Source organism: Gadus macrocephalus, chromosome 7, assembly GCF_031168955.1.
Source record: "Gadus macrocephalus chromosome 7, ASM3116895v1".
Taxonomy (NCBI): domain Eukaryota; kingdom Metazoa; phylum Chordata; class Actinopteri; order Gadiformes; family Gadidae; genus Gadus; species Gadus macrocephalus.
Window position 1 is genome coordinate 1,296,779 of NC_082388.1, and position 18,509 is coordinate 1,315,287.

The following is an 18,509-nucleotide window of genomic DNA, read 5'->3' on the forward strand; positions in this document are numbered from 1 at the left end:
CTTCCAAAAATGGTTTATTTCACACACACAAATACTTAAAGGCAACCGATTTAATTGTATTCCATGCACACTCGTCTGTCGCACAAAGTTCGCACACAACACGTCAGTACAAAAGCAGCAATCATCACTCGTCAAAAAGCTGCTCTGGCGACGAAAGCTTCAGGGAAAACGATCACTTGTGCGGCAATTTGCAAAAAAAACAATTTCAGCAGCGCAGCCATTCTTCAGAGTCGCTTTGAAACCAGACGATGGGATTGGCCTGTATCGTTACAGTCTGAGGAAAATAATCGTTAAGACTTTGTTCTAACGAGCACTACCAATTAAGTGAGCGAATCAGAGGACGGTTTCACAAAGCCTTCCTCGTCCACAGATCCTCAGTGGAATCTTTACGATTGTTTTTCCTGCTCGGACGTTGAATCAACGGCAGACGTGTTTTTCAGTCCCTGATTGCGAGCGGGGTCGATCTGTTGTTGGTTCTACAGCGGGGATCGTCAGCTCATGGCAGCGTGTGGATATGGCTTTGACATCCCGGGTCTTCTGAGTCCGAATGAAAAGATCTCAAATCATTTGAGGGGCCGTTTGAGGGGCCAATCTTAAGGGTCTTAGAATTCCTCTACAGACCACTGTGTGAAGAAGAAGATGTCTCTCTGTGAGGTCAGAGATCCAGATATCCTCCTCAGACCTGATTATATACATTGTTCTTGTTCTTCTTCCAGACCTGGTTTGAGGTTTGGAGTCCAGGAGCTAGACCGGTCTCAACAACTCCAGGACCAGGGGGTGAAGATCCCACAACATTCCTGGAAACTCAACACCAGTGTGGACCCCCGTCGCCTGAAGGAGACCACCTCCAAGTGATCCGCTCTCCTTCAGACCGGTGCCTGCCCCCCCCGCCGGTGAAGACCCTCCAGGTTCAGACCAGGAGGGGTCTCCTCCTCCTCAGACCGCCGTCTCCTGGTCCTCCCTCTGGATCATCTGGTAGTGCTGGCGGTTCTCCAGGTAGGCCGCCAGCTCAGAGTCGCTCGCCTTCTCCGCTCGGCTCTTCGGCGTGTCCCCCTGCAGGAGGAGCGAGGGGTCAGAGGTCACAGCATGGCACGGATCGACACCTGATGGATCGATACCTGAACCTGATCAATACTTGGACCCCATCGATCGATACCTGACCTGGGGATATGTCTGAAATCGCAGGTTTGTCTAAGACATAGACCTTTAACCCCTCACTCTGTTTCTGTGCAGTAATTGCCCTCAATTAGCAGCCGATCCTAACGAGAAGGACTCCCCAGTTAGCCCCGCCCCCAGCAGTGTGTCCGCACTGGTCTAAACTCCTCCCACCAGATCTACCGTCCATCCCACTGGTCTGAACTCCTCCCACCAGATCTACCGCAAACACCCAGTGGCGTAAATGTGGTTACAATTGACAGTCTAACCCCGGGGCTTAAGAACAGACTCTGTCGTCTTTATTAAACCGGGATCTGACCAGCGAGAAACAAACAAACAAACAAATAGAGTCTCAGGAGGAACCCGAGACGAGGATTTAGAAAAGTAAATAAAACATAAGGAGAGGGGAGGAGGAGAGGGAGAAGGGGAGGAGAGAGAGGAAGTGAGGGGAGGGGAGAGGGGAGCGACAGAAGGGACGAGGGAAGGAGAGAGAGGAGGAGGGACAGAGAGGCGAGGAGAGAGGAGAGGAGAGAGGAGAGGAGAGAGGAGGGACAGAGAGGCGAGGAGAGAGGAGAGGAGAGAGGAGAGGAGAGAGGAGGAGGGACAGAGAGGCGAGGAGAGAGGAGAGGGAAGGAGAGAGAGGAGGAGCGACAGAGAGGCGAGCAGAGAGGAGAGGAGAGAGGAGAGAGGAGAGGAGAGAGGAGGAGGGACAGAGAGGCGAGGAGAGAGGAGAGGGAAGGAGAGAGAGGAGGAGGGACAGAGAGGTGAGCAGAGAGGAGAGGGAAGGAGAGAGGAGGAGAGACAGAGGAGGGTAGAGCAGGGGAGAGAGGAGGAGGAGAGACAGAGCGGCTCCATGGGGCTGAGAGGGAGTTTGTTCTGAGAGCTTTACTCTATGGCCGCGGGCTGCTTGGAGGGAGACGCAAATCCTGGAGATTACCCTCCTCCTCCGAGCAAGGCAGCAGGGAGGAGAGGAGAGAGGGAGAGAGGAGATTGAGGGGGGAGGACAGGAGGGAGGAGTGGAGGAAGGGGAGGAGGAGAGTAGGGGAGGAGGAGAAGAGGGATGAAGGGAGGAGGGAGGAGAGAGGAGCTGGAGAGAGGAGGGAGGAGGGAAGAGGGAGAGACTGCTTGGAAGCAGGTCTAAAAGCACTTAAAATGACACGAAACCACGCATCCAGACGTGTTTGTTTGTGTTTATCTAGCCTCTGGCTTGAGAGCATGCATAAGAGGAATCCTCTCTCTCTCTCTCTCTCTCTCTCTGTCTGTCTCTCTTTCCCCCTCCCCTCTCTCTCTCTCTCTCTCTCTCTCTCTCTCTCTCTCTCTCTCCCCCCCTCTCTCCCTCCCCCCCCCTCTCCCCCCCTTTGGAAGCAGTCACTCAAAGCAGCAGGCCAGGTGTGTCTGTCGAGGGACTCGGTACTTCTCTTCACTATGGTCCCCTCAGTATTCCCTTCAGAGACGTGTGTTGGATATTATTTTTAAGGGTTGAAACTGTGTTGAAAATCGGCCTTTCTGATTCGCTGAATCCTGACCCCTTCAAAATGGCTGACCTGTTCAGTTGAAACTGGTTCCTTTGGGTCCGACAAAGTGTTGGTCGACGTTTCTGAGTTCTTTTTTATTAACGATGTAAAACTAACTGAAAGAAACTCTTTAAAATCTGCTCCTACCAGATAAAATCCCTTTCTCGGAGGGCCGGTTTGCTATTGGACGAGCAACCGAGCTTGAGTTGAGAGTGGGCGTTGACAAAGTTAGACCACGCCCCTTCCACTCACCCAGACAGACAGAGAGAGGGGGAGAGAAAGAAAGACAGACGAGGAGACAGACAGACCGAGGGGGAGACAGACAGACAAACAGACGGCGAGAGAGAGACAGACCGAGATACGGGAAGAGAGACAGACCGAGATACGGGAAGAGAGACAGACAGACAGACAGACAGAGAGTCTGACATAGAGGCAGAATACAGAAAGGCAGCCTCTCACACACACAGTCAGTGAGACAGGTTACCTGCAGGTCTGTCTTCATGAGGGAGGCCCCAGCTTCCACCAGGTAGTGACAGATGGTCCTCAGACAGAGAGACGCGGCCCGGTGGAGCGCTGTCTCACCCCTGGGGATGGAGAGAGGGGGGAGAGAGAGAGAGAGAGAGAGAGAGAGAGAGAGAGAGAGAGAGAGAGAGAGAGAGAGAGAGAGAGAGAGAGAGAGAGAGAGAGAGAGAAAGAGAGAGAGACAGAGACAGAGAGAGACAGAGAGAGAGAGGAGGGAGGAGAGAGAGAGAGAGGAGGGAGGAGAGAGAGGGGAGAGGGAGAGAGGGGGGGGAGGGAGAGAGGGGGGGGAGGGAGAGAGAGACTTAATACTGAGCCACTTTGTTAAATAATAGCGTCTGTACGCTGGTGGCCAGACAACATGGGCTTCATCCCTTATCTCTGGATCCTAACAGAGCAGCACATCATGTCCTGTGCTTGCTGTGGGTCCACGACGCCATTACCCAGAGATATCAGAGCCTGATTCCTCCCCAAGCTAGCATAGATCGTATGCACACGACAAGATTATAGTTCTCTCCAAAAAGCGACACTAACTTTAGTCCCCCCGAGGTTGATCTTTGATCGTTCAAGCCAGCCCATGAATCAGTTAGACTTCTCACAACCTGGGGTTGTTTGTCATAGTCACCACGGAGACGGAACACAGCCTGTTTACGTGCCTCAACACCGCGTTCCCACTGCAGCCATGGTGGTGAACGACCATCCTAGACCTAAACTACTCCCTCCCTAGCCAACACAGATCCTTCTACACTTGTGAGGGCGTTTCGTGTGGATGGAGCCTCGTCAGTGATGACAGACGCCCCTGAGCCCTTGAGCAACGCGTTGGGTCAGATGTCTTCTGACCGTAGTAGAGCTACAGGTGTAGGGAGACTTACTGTAGATTCTCCGCCACATCCAGGAGCTCAGTGGGAGCTGAGGAGAGAGGAGACAGACGTTATTGATCCTGAATTAGCTCTGTCATCTGCTGTAAACGGGGAATGGGTTAACCTAGTGATGGTTAGTGCTTGGCACTTGGTTCTATGAACATCCTCACTGTACCCACAGAGATATATTATAAGTCACTCTGGGTAAAAGCGTCTGATAAACGCTGTGAATGTAAATTGGATGATTGCAGGACGGATCCGTTGAGGACTATATCTATATCAGTAGATCTCCAAGGATCTTGCCTTGAGACCCGCTATCCTGATCCACTGTTATACAAACCTTTTATTCAAACCAAGCTCATTTACATATGTCTCATCATCACAAAACGCACACACACACACACACACACACAATTTCTTCATGACCTATGTATTCATTCATGGCCCAGGAGCCTCCAGTTGAGCGCCCCTGATCCACACACCAGACCGGGGGTAGCGCCTAACGTTAGCCTCCCTCTGCTCTAAAGCTCCTCGCGGCGCGTGCTACTGGAACGCGCCGCGCACTCCTCCACCCTGACGAGGCGGTGATGGTGCTCCTCCTCACCGTGGTCCAGGATGTAGCGCACCACCTCCTTGTTGCCGGCGGCGACGGCGTGGTGCAGCAGAGTGCAGCCGGCGGCATCCAGCGCGGCCAGGTCGGCCCCCCCCGCGTGGAGCTCCTGGAGCTGTGGGGGGCATCAGGGGAGACGGGCAGAAGGGATGAGCTACATCCCCAGGGTCACTCAGACTGAGGGACATTAGCAGACGTATCCTCTAAGTCGGTGGCCCTCCGATGCCCCTTCCCCAGCGACAGTAGCAGCTCGAGGCGTGGTTTGGTTCCAGGCACGGCGTGTTTCCGTGTACAATAGTGCCGCGTCAACGTGGGCGGGCCGTCTTTTATAGCACGCTCTCTCTGGCCAATCAGTGGCCAGCAGCCTGTTTACGTCACACAAAGTATCAGTTCAGCTCTCTTGGAACCTCGAGCGAGTTGAGACCAAAGAAGTACCAGGTACCTCATTTTGGTGATCGAAACGCAAAAAGAAAGCGGGCCGAGTGGAGGCGAGTTGAGCTGGAACTGTCGGGGGAAGAGGTGCATAACTCTGCCTAGTGTACCCCCTATAAGATACTGTTTCAGCTGTGTACCCCCTTCACTGGCACAAAACACATCTGCGAGACAAATAAATAAAATGAAGGTAAATAATTGCCTGTTCTGTTTGGCGCTGTTGACATGAACAGTAAAGATGGTGAATACTACAGATTATTCTCCTTTCTCCTTGTTGTCAGATTTAAGTCTCTTAAATCAGTTTTGTCTTGCGTTATGAATTTCAAGGGGTACCCCCTTCAGTACCCCTTCAGTACCCCTAGAGGCCTGCGTACCCCCATTTGAGAACCACTGCTTTAAATGATAGAAAGCGTTTATTTTATGAAAATATGGTTGTTCTCATGTCTAAGAACTTACCCTCTTCAGGTCTGTCTGCTTCACAGACTGAATCAGCATCTCTAGAGAGCCTGAGAAAAGAGAGAGAGAGACAGTGTTAGTGAGGGAGAAACTAACTACAGTTAGGGACCGATACAGTATGGGAGAGAGAGACAGAGACAGAGAGAGAGAAACAGAGAGAGAGAGAGAGAGAGAGAGAGAGACAGACAGACAGACAGACAGACAGACAGAGAGACAGACAGAGAGAGAGACAGAGACAGAGAGAGAGACAGAGAGACAGAGAGAGAGAAACAGAGACAGAGAGAGAGAGAGAGAGACAACAGACAGACAGAGAGAGACAGAGACAGTGGTGACAGGGCTTAACATATTATAACTCGCCCATATGAAGGACTGCTCTCTGATACCCGTCCTCTCCTCTTGTGGAAAGCGGTGTCTTTGTTGTGGGTTTGTGTGTTTTATATCCCAGACGGCCGAAGGAGATACGAGATAATTATTTATTAAGATGACCTCAATACCCCCATTGTTTTCTCTCTCTCTTTCTCTCTCTCTCGTTCCCTCTCTCTCTCGTTCTCTCTCTCTCCCCATGTCTCTCTCTCTCTCTCCCTCGTTGATTCCTAATCCAATTACAGCCCCTGTGTGTGTGTGTGTGTGTGTGTGTGTGTGTGTGTGTGTGTGTGTGTGTGTGTGTGTGTCTCTGTGTGTCGGTGTGTGTGTGACTGTGTGTGTGTGTGTGTGTTTGCGTGATGTTTGTGTGACACTGTGCGTCTGTGTACGTGTGTGTATGTGTCTAATTGGAGTGTTAAATCCTCTATGAGGTTTTTGTGGCTGCGAGTCAAATCTGAAACAGCAAAACGCAAATCCACAGCATCATCTGCTACTGAGCACTACTGAAACTGAGACTCAAGGCAGCAGGAAGTGGACGTGGAAGAGACAGGAAGTGGTCTTGGAAAAGACAGGAAGTGGGCGTTGAGGAGGGAGGAAGTGGTTTCATAATAAGTAAGTAAGTAAGTAAGTATTTTATTGTCTCTCTCACGAGAGAAATTTGCTTTTGGCACACAGAGAGCTTTTTAATATAACATTAAAATGTGTGTCTCTGTTTGTTGTTTTTCTGTTTGGTGTGTGTGTGTGTGTGTGTGTGTGTGTGTGTGTGTGTGTGTGTGTGTGTGTGTGTGTGTGTGTGTGTGTGTGTGTGTGTGTGTGTGTGTGTGTGTGTGTGTGCGTGCGTGCGTGTGTGCGTGCGTGTCTGGTCAGAGTCCCCTGAGCTGTGAAGACGTCTCCATAACTCAGACTCCTGATCTCTGAGATCTGATCCTCAGAGAGAAGAACCCCACAGAGAGAGGCCAGAGAGAGACCAGAGAGACCAGAGAGAGAGACCACAGAGAGACCACAGAGAGACCAAAGAGAGACCAGAGAGAGACCGCAGAGAGAGACCAGAGAGACCACAGAGAGACCAGAGAGAGACCAGAGAGACCACAGAGAGACCAGAGAGAGAGACCACAGAGAGACCAGAGAGAGAGACCACAGAGAGATCAGAGAGACCACAGAGAGACCAGAGAGACCACAGAGAGAGAGACCAGAGAGACCAGAAAGAGATCACAGAGAGACCACAGAGAGATCAGAGAGAGACCACAGAACACAGAGAACACTCGCACATAAACATGAACGCACACACACACATGAACACAAACACACACACAGATGCACAAATGAACACACACTCACACACATACACAAACACACACACACAGACACATGAACACACACAAACAAACACACACACACACAAACACACACACATGCACAAATGAACACACACAAAGACAGACAGAAACACATAAACACACACACAGACAAACAGAAACAAACACACACACAGAAACACATCAACACACGTACAGAAGCAGAAACAACACACACACACATACAGAAGCATATCAACACACATATACAAACAGAAACAGCACACACACACACACACACACCCTTTATCACCATTTCTCTGGGTCCAGTGCTAATATTAGCGAAGCAGCTGCTCTACTCCGACTAGCTGAGCTCAGGGTAAACCAGGGCCTCGCAGGCAGAAGCAATCCAACCCAGAGCGTCAACAGGCCGATTCTGATAAGGGAACCCAACGCTGCAATTAAGCCTCAGAGACCTGTTTACACAGGGGCGGGGCCAGAGTCCTGGCCTCCGATTGGCCAGGACGGCTGATAGCCCCGGATCACATTGATTACAATAGTGTGCAGCGTGTGGTTCGTCTCTCTGATGAGCGGTTAGCGGTTAGCGGCATTAGCAACGGGAGCTCCGGATGAGACCAGCAGCAGACAGCGCGCTCTACTGAGCCGATCAGGGTTAGGTTATTAGACCTGTTCCTGGGGTTAGCGCTGGGGGCTATAGCCTAAGACCTAGCATTGAGGCCAGCGCTGAGGGCTAGCGTCGAGGCTAGCGCTTCAGTGTTGATGTTTCTGCAGAGAAAAAGCCTTGAACTCTGTCAGTGTGTGATAATGATGTTCTTCAAATCGTTGCAGTATATATACAGTGTAGAGTTATGTCTTGGTTCCCGAACCCGAGCCAAAACAGTGTGACAGTTAAGTGTGAAATCTTTAAGCCGGCGGCGACTATAAAGAGACAGTGAGGTCGTTATGTCGGCATAAACCTGGTGAAATGTCCTTAATGGCCTTCAACTTAATCAATGACGACGTTTGGAACTGTGTCTAAAAGAAGAGACAGTCATTCAGAGAAGGCTATGTTCTTTCAAGTCTTCGCAGACCGGTTTGAGCCTGTTCTACTCTCCACATTCTACGCTCCGAACTCAAAGCAAGGTTCTTCTGCGATGTCAAAGTGACGTTAAGAGATGTCTGGACCGCGGAGGACACGCTGGGCTCAGTGGATGTGTGGATGTGGATGTGTGGAAGTGTTTGGCTGTGTGTGGGGATGTGTTGATATCTGTGGGTGTGAATGTGTTAATGTGTGTAGATGTGTGTGTGTAGATCTGTGTTTATGTGTGTGGACATGTGCGTGGATATGTGGGGGTATGTATGGATGTTTGTGTGTGTGGATGTGTTTGGATGTGTGTGCAGATGTGTGGAAGTGTGTGTGTAGGTGTGTGTGTGTAGGTGTGCATGTGCGTGGAGGTGTAGGTGTATGTGTACATGTGTGTAGATGTTTGTACACGTGCATCGACAACGACAGCTCGAGGAGAATAGAATCACAAAGTTGGCACGCGGGTCGTAACCATGGTGACCACACGCTCCGAGAGAGAGAGAGAGAGAGAGAGAGAGAGAGAGAGAGAGAGAGAGAGAGAGAGAGAGAGAGAGAGAATTCCAGGAGACAAATTCTCTTTGTCTCCTGGTGTGTGTATGAACACTAGGGCTGGCCCGAATTATTCGAATATTCGAATACTCGTTCAGAAAATTAGTATTCGAAGCTTAAATCAGTATTCGGAGATTCGTTGTTTTTTTCTTCCACGTACCAGAGCGAGGGAGGCAAACTATAAGCGACACCAAGCAGAGAAGCGAGAGAGTTGGAGGAAGAATAGATATCTTGTTTCCCTTTACTTTACAACACAACATTAGCGGGATCTCGGGAGGAAAAGTAATGCTTAGCGAAATGCTAATCTTCGCTTAGTTTGTTTACGTTCGCTGTAGGGCGCTGCGCCAATCAACTGTGACTGGCTTGCTGCAGAGCGTGAGCGTCTTGGGAATACCCGGTCAATATAATGGATATAATATGGACACATATGACAATCAATATTCAGTATTTGTTATGGATTTATTGTACAAGTTCCCTGAAAATATGCACGTTCCACGATGAATTGAAAAGCTGCCATCTAAGGGCTGAGATGGCAGAGGACAGCTGATTTGGAACGGAGCAACAGCTGTTCGCTTCCACGGGGAAAAACTAAGGAACTCCAACTTACTTAGGCCTAATAATTAACATTCAAAAGCTATTAGATCTTCAACAAAATATGCAGATACTGTCTAAACTGTTTTTGATGGTGTGTTTTTCTGGAACGAGTATTCGAATATTCGCTCGGAAAAACCAACGAGTATTCGAAGCCTGAAAAATGGTATTCGGGGCAGCCCTAATGAACACACACACGCGCACACACAAGCGTGTGTACGCACACATAATAGTGTACTCACACAGACACGCACACGTTATGTCACCTGATGTAAGTGGGAAAAGACACAAACATAATTGCACCCATACACACACTCTGATTCAGCAGCCAATCAAGGTAGAGACATGTATCGAACACAGCCAATCAACGAACAGCAGCAGTGATATGATACATGCAGGTTTCTATAATTGTTTATCTTGTAATTAACTGGTACAAATGTTGTTGTTGTTGATAATTGCAGTTGACATGAGCTATTATAGGTTAATGGTCTCTCTGTACTCCCAGGAGGGTTTAGGGTTTACAGGATAATGGAAAAACAGAATTACAATTATTGTTACCATTCATTTCTAAGTTGCTTCTAGTTGGTTACTCGTCCTGCGTGTGTGTGTGTGTGTGTGTGTGTGTGTACATCCCTGGTTGTGTGTGTGTGTCCGTTTCCTGGTTGTGTGTCTGTGTGTGTGCAACATCACTCTCACCTTTCCCAGGCTCCGCCTCGTTCCTCCCTGGCTCCGCCTCCTTTCTCCCTGGCTCCGCCTCCTTCATCCCCGGCTCCGCCTCCTTCCTCTCCAGGTGGATGAAGTCTTTCCTGCAGAACAAAAAGCAACCGACCAATCAGCAGCCTCCTGCAGAAACCGACCAATCAGCAGCCTCCATCAAGACTCAACGCCCAATCAGCAGCCTCCGTCTGACTCATCGACCAGTCAGCAGCCTCCATCTGACTCATCAACCAATCAGCAGCCTTCGTCTGACGCCCATTCCCTGCCATCACTCAAGTTAGTTTCTAGACTCTGCTCATACGGTTGTGTGCGTGCGTGCGTGCGTGCGTGCGTGCGTGAAGCTTTTATTATTAAAAGGGACAGTGTGCATTAATCAACATGTCCATTGTATCGGACATATAAATGCAACAGATTTAGTTAAAAAACTATTTTTCATCCGTAGATGCAGGTTGATGTTAGATAGAACATACAAAAGCATAAAAGCAACACAACATATAGTTAGCCAGATGATTGACTTTGATATTACATGGACAAGGATACAAACTAAGATGACAAAGACGTAATATAACATATATAACAGAATAAAAAGGATTAAAAGTGAAAAGAATAACGAACAAAAAACATAAAATAGTTAAACATGGAACTCTTAAGCAGTTAGTAGGCTCACAATCACAGACAGAAGGAGGCTGGTACAGCAGCACCACACTCAAGGTAACACATTAACTATGGGTACATGTTTGTTTGTCCAGTATCCATTGCTTCATGGATTTAGTGAAATAGTTTATGTTTGTATTATTCCTAAATTCAGTTGGTATGGAGTTCCAGGTGTATGCTGCTCGATAAGAGAAGGCTGACTGAGCAAAATATGTTTTTCTGTATGGTATTTTGCAGTCCCCTCTAGCAGAAGATCTTGTCGATGTATTTTGATTTTGTTTGATGAACTGACTGAATGGAGGCGGGGCTAAGCCATTGAAGATCTTGTATGCTAGTAATATATCAGCAAACTTGATCATGTTTTCCCAGTTTAGGAAACCATATTGTGCTAGAATGTTACAATGGTGATAAGCATTTGATTTTGTATCTAGTGTTTTCAAAGCCTGCTTATAAAGTCTTTCCACTGATTGCAAAGTGGTGATGTGTGTCCCGCTGGTGAGGCAGTCATTTATGTGTGAGAGGATCATGGCATGCATGTACATTTTAGATGCTTCAGTCGTTAAATTATTCCCTTTATATCTAAAAATGTTCAAATTGAATTTGATTCTGTTCACAACCTTTTTCACTTGAGTTTTAAAAGTGAGTTTTGAGTCAATTGCAATACCAAGGGACTTAGGCTACGTTTACACGATGACGGTCTGACCAGAAGATGCAAAAGTGGCGTCGCGTCTTCACTTTTTATTCCGCGTTTAGACGAGCGTTTTCGGGAGGAAATCTGCTTGCATACGGTGACGCAAAAGTGTGTGCAATTCGATTGGGTATGCATGCCAGGCGGCTAGGTGGTGCTGTGATACACTAGCACACAACACCGCCATGTCTGAGCGCATGTGTAGAATCTTCCTTCTTCTCTTATCCGTGCCGCAAAAACCAAAAAGATCCTTCACAGTTCAGTAACACTATCTGTACATATCCTGTACATTTCGTGGAAAGACTCCTGTACGCTTGTTAGAGCTGCCAGAGCAGCTTGAAGGTCCGACGCATGGAAATAATAATAATAATAATCGGACATGTTTGTTTATTTCCTTGTACTGGCACATGTATGTGACGTAAACGCGTACGCGACGTGAGCAGATCTGAGCAGTGTTTTGCGTCTTGGCAGTGTAGACGGAAACGCTACGGCGGAACGTATTCAACTTTTCCACTCTGGCGGGTGGTTTCAGATTTATGCGTTTTCATGCCCTAAAAACGCCGTCACCGTCTAAACGAAAGGCACTTCCGATAAAATATTTCGTCGTTTTCACCCGCAAGCGTCCTTGTGTAAACAGGGCCTCATATTCATTCATAACTAATACATTTCTCCCTGCTACTAACACAGCAGACTCGGGATCTTTATTAGCAGAAAATACAGACAGACTTGCTAATATTGAGATGTAAACATGAACTGGTCAACCAGTTAGGAACATAAACCAGGGCAGCTGATTGTTCATCTACAGCTCCTTTCTTATCTTTAGAATGTAAATAGATGACCGTGTCGTCAGCATACATCTGACAAGTAACAGAAGTTGGACAAGGTCATTTATGCACTAACTGAACAATAAGGGGCCTAAAGTAGAGCCCTGTGGGACACCGACACAGTTTTGACTATTTGTGAGATTTTTTCCCCTATACGCACACAGGAAATTAGGTTGACTGAGTCACTGCCCATTTTTAAATCTCTCCTCAAAACCCACTTTCACCGGAGAGCTTTTCCAGATTTCATTTGAGCCTGCCTTTGTTTTTATTCCTGTCTTCTTTCTGTAAATCACATGTATTTTATGCTCTTTGATTTAATTGTGCTTTTATTCTTCAGCACTTTGTAACTGTGTTTTGAAAAGTGCTATATAAATAAAGTTTATTATTATTATTATTATTATTGTTTCCGCTCTGCAAGATATGATTTAATCCATGTTATCACACTAGGTGAGAAATTTAACTTAGTCAACTTTGCAATTAAAATGTCATGGTTGACAGTATCAAAGGCTTTTCTAAGATCAAGGTAGACGGCTCCCACTACGCCTTCCTTGTCCACTCTAGCCTTGATATTTTCCAGAAGATAACAGTTTGCTGTTTCAGTGAAATGATGTTTACGAAATCCAAACTGCAATGGATGGAATGAGAAGGAGAATGCATACAGGTGTGTGATAATCTGTTCGGATATCCATTTTTCCGCAACCTTTGATTCAGTTGGTAAGATACTAACTGGTCTATAGTTGCTTGTGACCCTGGGGTTCCCTGCTTTGAATACTGGTGTGATCATAGCAGTTTTCCAAACACTTGGAAACAATCCTCCCTCAATGGATTGGTTTACAATCCTGGTAATAGGCGAAGTGAGTGCCTCTTTGTTTGTTTTGGAAAAAACATTATCCATCTCATATATATCCTTTGCTTTGGAACATTTAAGAATGTTAAAAGCTGTTGTCACTTTACTTGGATCATGGATGAGGCATCCCTCGATATTCAGTTCTATTGTTTTGCTATTAGAAATTTTTCCAGTAAATTTCTTACGAATTTTCCATATTTCTTTCGCATTTCCCTTGGCCTCGGTGACGGCATTAATAAAAAATGTTGCTTTAGCTTGTCTTAACTCCTTTACGACTCTGTTTCTTGGTATGATAAATGAAGGCCTTTCATGTTCTGACTTATTGCTTCATAAGGGACCTTATACCACGGTCTGCTTCATAAGGGACCTTATACCACGGCCTGCTTCATAAGGGACCTTATACAACGGGGGGCCTAAATGCAGCGATCTGATTGGTTCCTAACTGTTGTATAATGAGCGTATACATAACTGCTATGACGCCCGATCATTTTGTGAAAGTTTGCGTATCACTCCGCGCCTGGAAGTAGAAACAGTTGCAAAGTAAAACATATGTTGGATGATGGAGAGGGTGTAAATGTTGTTACTCCGGGAGTGAGCAAGGCGATGGAGAGACTAACGAAAGCTTAGGCACACAGCGAGTGAACTGCTCCATAGGATAAATTGCCGGCGAACCGCTCTAGCCGAGCCTTCTCTCGGAGGGACGCTAAAGTGTGTTGCATAGCGACCGTCGTGCATTTTGAAGGCAGCCAGGAGGGACTACTTTTTTGTATTCTTTAATAAAACGGCTACTTTGACTTTCTTGGTTTCTTTATAAATGTGGTGTGTCTATGACTTTCGTTTTGCCATAATAGTAACCGTTGTATAAAAGCAATAGATCACTTCAGTCAATGGTCGTCGGCCCTCCGCTGCGCGTCGGGGCCGGACAACGCCCCTTAACAGTGGTATAATGAGCACATACCACAGCCTGTCGTGATCTATTGCTTAATTATACCACGGTCTGCTTCATAAGGGACCTTATACCACGGTCTGCTTCATGAGGGACCTCATACCACGGTCTGCTTCATAAGGGACCTCCCACCACGGTCTGCTTCATAAGGGACCTCCCACCACGGTCTGCTTCATAAGGGACCTCATACCACGGTCTGCTTCATAAGGGACCTCATACCACGGTCTGCTTCATAAGGGACCTCATACCACGGTCTGCTTCATAAGGGACCTCATACCACGGTCTGCTTCATAAGGGACCTTATACCACGGTCTGCTTCATAATGGACCTTATACCACGGTCTGCTTCATAATGGACCTTATACCACGGTCTGCTTCATAAGGGACCTTATTCCACGGTCTGCTTCATAAGGGACCTTATACCACGGTCTGGGGGAATGCTCCGTTCTGATTGGCTGCAGGGTGTGCAGTAACTCCTGATATACGGACACCTACTAAGTAGTTCCAGTCAAATTGTCTGTTCACCGTTCGCAGTTAATGCGCTAGCTGGCGTATCATATCAGCCTGTCTCAAAAATGAGTACCCATAGCAACGGGAACTTAGTCAAAGCCGACGGACTATTTACCTCCCGTTGCCAAGTCGTAGCAAGGTCCGTCCTATTTACTGGAGGAGTGAACAACGTTTCCGTTGCATAAGAACCTGACTGGTGGGTAATGGTTACTCCAGGTATTAGTCAAACCCTCAGGCGTTACCAGGGAGACAAAGTTATGGCTTGTGAAAAACTTTAGATTTTGATTGTTAAACGCATGAAAATATAAATGAATGGTCTGAATTAATTTTCTTTGGCAAGTGACCATGGTATAAGCGGGATAATGCCCTTCGAGGTGTCCATTATCAGGAATTAATGGATGGCGCCTCCGCAAAGTCCATTCATTCCTGATAATGGACACCTCGTCTGGCATTATCCCTGACGTAATTTATCATTTAACCATGGAAGATGGTTAGTTTGTCCAGGTTTGGATTTTACTTTTCGCTTAAAACCATGTATGATACTATGAAGTTTAGCATGGAGGATTTAGAGTTGTTGTCGCAAGTAGAAGCGTGAAGAGCATTTGGCCCGAGAATTTCCAGGAAACTTTGGGAGACTTTGTGATTTTGTTTTTGTTTTTGTACTTAATATTATGTACGTTTGCTTTTCCGTGATTAAGAACACTGTAGTACGTAGCAAATTGTCCAGCAGTCAAGCGCATGCCTGTCAATCCACTTTGTAAGAGGAGTACTAAGAGTTTGCTATCCATGGTTGGCCTGCTACCCTAAGGTTGTTGTTGATTCAATGAGGTGACCAAACACGGTTGGACTGACAATAAGAGCCAGGATGGATACGCCAATCCATGCCATGATCTTGAGATTAAGCATGTTACTTTTAACGGTGTTACCGTATGTTGCATGGTACTGCTGTTGGAAAGAAATATCTCGGTTTCTGAGAAACAGCGACGCAGCACCTGCCAAACCACCCGCCGTAGTTAAAGTCTGTAGATTACAGTCTGTGTGTGTGTGTGTGTGTGTGTGTGTGTGTGTGTGTGTGTGTGTGTGTGTGTGTGTGTGTGTGTGTGTGTGTGTGTGTGTGTGTGTGTGTGTATGTGTGTGTGTGTGTGTGTGTGTATGTGTGTATGCTTCATCGATCTAGAGTTGACCCTGACTGGTTTCCTCCAGGGAGTTCACATTGCGTTGATGTGTTGTTCTCTCACCCACGCACAACCATCTGTTACCAGCTCTGAACTCAGGACACACACACACACACACACGCACACACACACACAAACAAACATTCAGAGCGCCACCTGAGTGTTTGTGGGTATGTAGGTGTGTGTGTTTGTGTGTGTGTTCGTGTGTGTGTGTCTGTTCGTGTGTGCATTCTTATCTGTTTGTGTGTGTGCGTGTTTGTATATGTGTGTGTTTTCGTGTGTGTGTGTGAGTCTGTCTGTGTTTGTGTGGGAGGGATTTCCAGAGTTTGTTTATACACATATTTTAGATTCATTCTCTGTGTTGAACCCTCTCTCCTAACGAAGCTAATTAACTCAGCGGAGTCCGAGTGACAGAAACATCGGGGGCATCAAAAACATCGGAGGTAAGAGAATTTGATAACTGAAACAGAATGAAATCGGGACTTTATGTTCTTACAGAGCTGACTCACGTGTACAGGATCTCTGTCGGTACAGTAAGGACGCAGTATTATCGCCATTCTCGTTTTTAGAGCTAGCATGATTCAAACGACGGCTACGACTTAGCGAGCTGTTATTTAACACATGACTCTTGATGCTCTGTGCTGATTGGTTTATTGTGTTTCGTTTCGATGGATCCGGTTTGCGATTTAGATTAAAAGTGTGAATCTTACTAATGAATATTTCTACTTCCTCAACTACAGTGGTCGCCATGGAGACGTGATGAGGGGGGTCTGCCTGACAGCAGAGCTGGGAGACTCTCTGCCTCGGAGCACACATTACAGAGGTGTGTGTGTGTCTGTTCATGTGTGGCTGTGTGTGTGTCTGTTCATGTGTGTGTGCTTGCGTGTGTGTTATTGTGAATGTGTGACTGTTTGTTTGTGTTTGGGTGTTCATGTGTGTGTGTGTGTGTGTTAGTGTGTGTGTGTGTGTGTTCTCTCGTGTGTGTGTGCGTGTGTGTTTCTGTTCGTGTGTTTCTGTTTGTCTCTTTGTGTGTGTGTGTGTGTGTGTGTGTGTGTGTGTGTGTGTGTGTGTGTGTCTGTGAATGTGAGTATGTGAGTGAGTGAGTGAGATTGTAAATGAAAAGCTGTACAGACCTGCTTGCAGATTGGAAATCGGCAGCGGTGGTGTTGGACCGATGGATACACCCAGCCCTGTAACACACACACACACACACACACGCACACACACACACACACACACACAGGTGGGGACAGATTGATAAGGGCGTCGATGTAATCTCATCTTGTCATGTGACCACACTGAGCCAAACCGGCAATAGAATAAATAAACAGTTTTGCACGTCTACACCAACAACAACCTCAATTTACATCGATAATAACATCACTGTTATTTAAACTACTATTTTGATAGCTTCCCCCTCCAAACACCCCCCCTTTACACACTTATTGTATGTCGTATGACCTGCCACGTAATGAACGCACTTATTTTGTGTTGTACGCCCTGGCATTTAATGTACACTTATTGTATGTTGTGCTTCCTGGCTATAAAAAACAGTACTTAGCATCGTGTAGCATCGAACCATAGCTATCGCTGTTGTAAATGGGGAATGGGTTAACCTAGTGATGGTTAGTGCTTGGCCCTTGGTTCTATGAACATCCTTACTGTACCCACAGAGATATATTGTTGTTTCTCTTTCTTCTGACAAACTGACTTATTGTAAGTCGCTCTGGATAAAAGCGTCTGATAAACTTATTTCTACCTCTCTTCATTTACTTGATCTTGTATTGCTGCTGCTCTGTGGCTGTTGAGGAACCAAGCCTAAGAATGTTACCCTTGTGTATTTGTACAATAAGATGTCATAAAAGTAACTTTCTGATTCTGATTTCCAAATGAACCAGTTCTTCCCCATCTTGTGCCAGGAACGCTCGCCGTCCGACCCACGGGGAACACAGTGTTTATGTCCTTTAATATTCATGCTCCCTTTATGTGGCGGTCGGTTTAAGGGTGTAATCCCAGTAGGTCGACCTGAGCTGAGAGTCTCCGTCCCACCAAGCCTCCAACACAAACCTCTAATCCCATCGTCGTGAGGAGGAGGAGGATGAGGAAGACGAAGAGGATGTTACGGTGGCGTTAGAGAGACAAGAGAGCTTTGCATTTGTTCACCGCCCGCTGTGGTCGGGGGTAGCAGCACACGTTCTGTCAGCGAGCGTTTCGGCACGATGCAGAGATGGCTTCATTCTACATTCACATTCAGGGCGTTTAGCAGACGCTTTTATCCAGAGCTACTTAATATCAGTCCGTTTGTCAGAAGGAAGAGAAACAACAATATATCTCTGTGGGTACAGTGAGGATGTTCATAGAACCAAGCACTAACAATCACTAGGTTAACACAATACCGTATGCAACACAGATAGCTAGGAGAAGATGCTACACAGATAGCTAGGAGAAGATGCTACACAGATAGCTAGGAGAAGATGCTACACAGATAGCTAGGAGAAGATGCTACACAGATAGCTAGGAGAAGGTGCTACACAGATAGCTAGGAGAAGGTGCTACACAAGGATGTACAACATACAATAAGTGCCTAAGAGGTGTGTGGGGGGGGGTTAGGGTTCTAGGGTTAGGGTTAGGGTCACCAAAGAGCATAAAGAGTCCAACATTCAATTTAGGCGAGGTGTTTGGGGTGTGTGTATGTGTGTTGAGTGTTTGTGGCCTTTCCGT

At 46.9% G+C, this 18,509-nt stretch overlaps 2 protein-coding genes and 1 long non-coding RNA gene across 9 annotated transcripts in view; 1 reads left to right on the forward strand and 2 right to left on the reverse strand.

The window, feature by feature from the left end:
- Positions 1-18,509, reverse strand: part of LOC132460736 (midkine-A-like) — a 57,128-nt gene that overhangs the window by 19,011 nt on the left and 19,608 nt on the right. The window lies entirely within an intron of this gene.
- Positions 36-18,509, reverse strand: part of dgkza (diacylglycerol kinase, zeta a) — an 89,999-nt gene continuing 71,525 nt past the window's right edge. For 5 of the 6 annotated variants that reach the window (XM_060055421.1, XM_060055416.1, XM_060055418.1 and 2 more), the window contains 7 exons: positions 16,922-16,978; positions 10,125-10,234; positions 5,547-5,596; positions 4,653-4,773; positions 4,061-4,097; positions 3,154-3,253; positions 36-1,053 (listed from right to left, as the gene is read on the reverse strand). In XM_060055421.1, the coding sequence (XP_059911404.1) occupies positions 937-1,053; positions 3,154-3,253; positions 4,061-4,097; positions 4,653-4,773; positions 5,547-5,596; positions 10,125-10,234; positions 16,922-16,978 (592 nt within the window). In that variant the 3' untranslated portion in view covers positions 36-936. The other variant, XM_060055420.1, reaches the window with a different exon arrangement.
- On the forward strand, positions 10,289-17,528 carry LOC132460788 (uncharacterized). 2 transcript variants are annotated; one of them, XR_009526445.1, is made up of 3 exons: positions 10,289-10,421; positions 16,173-16,231; positions 16,529-17,528. It is a non-coding gene; the product is annotated as an uncharacterized LOC132460788 (long non-coding RNA). The 2 variants fall into 2 exon arrangements; XR_009526444.1 differs by having other exon boundaries at positions 16,173-17,528.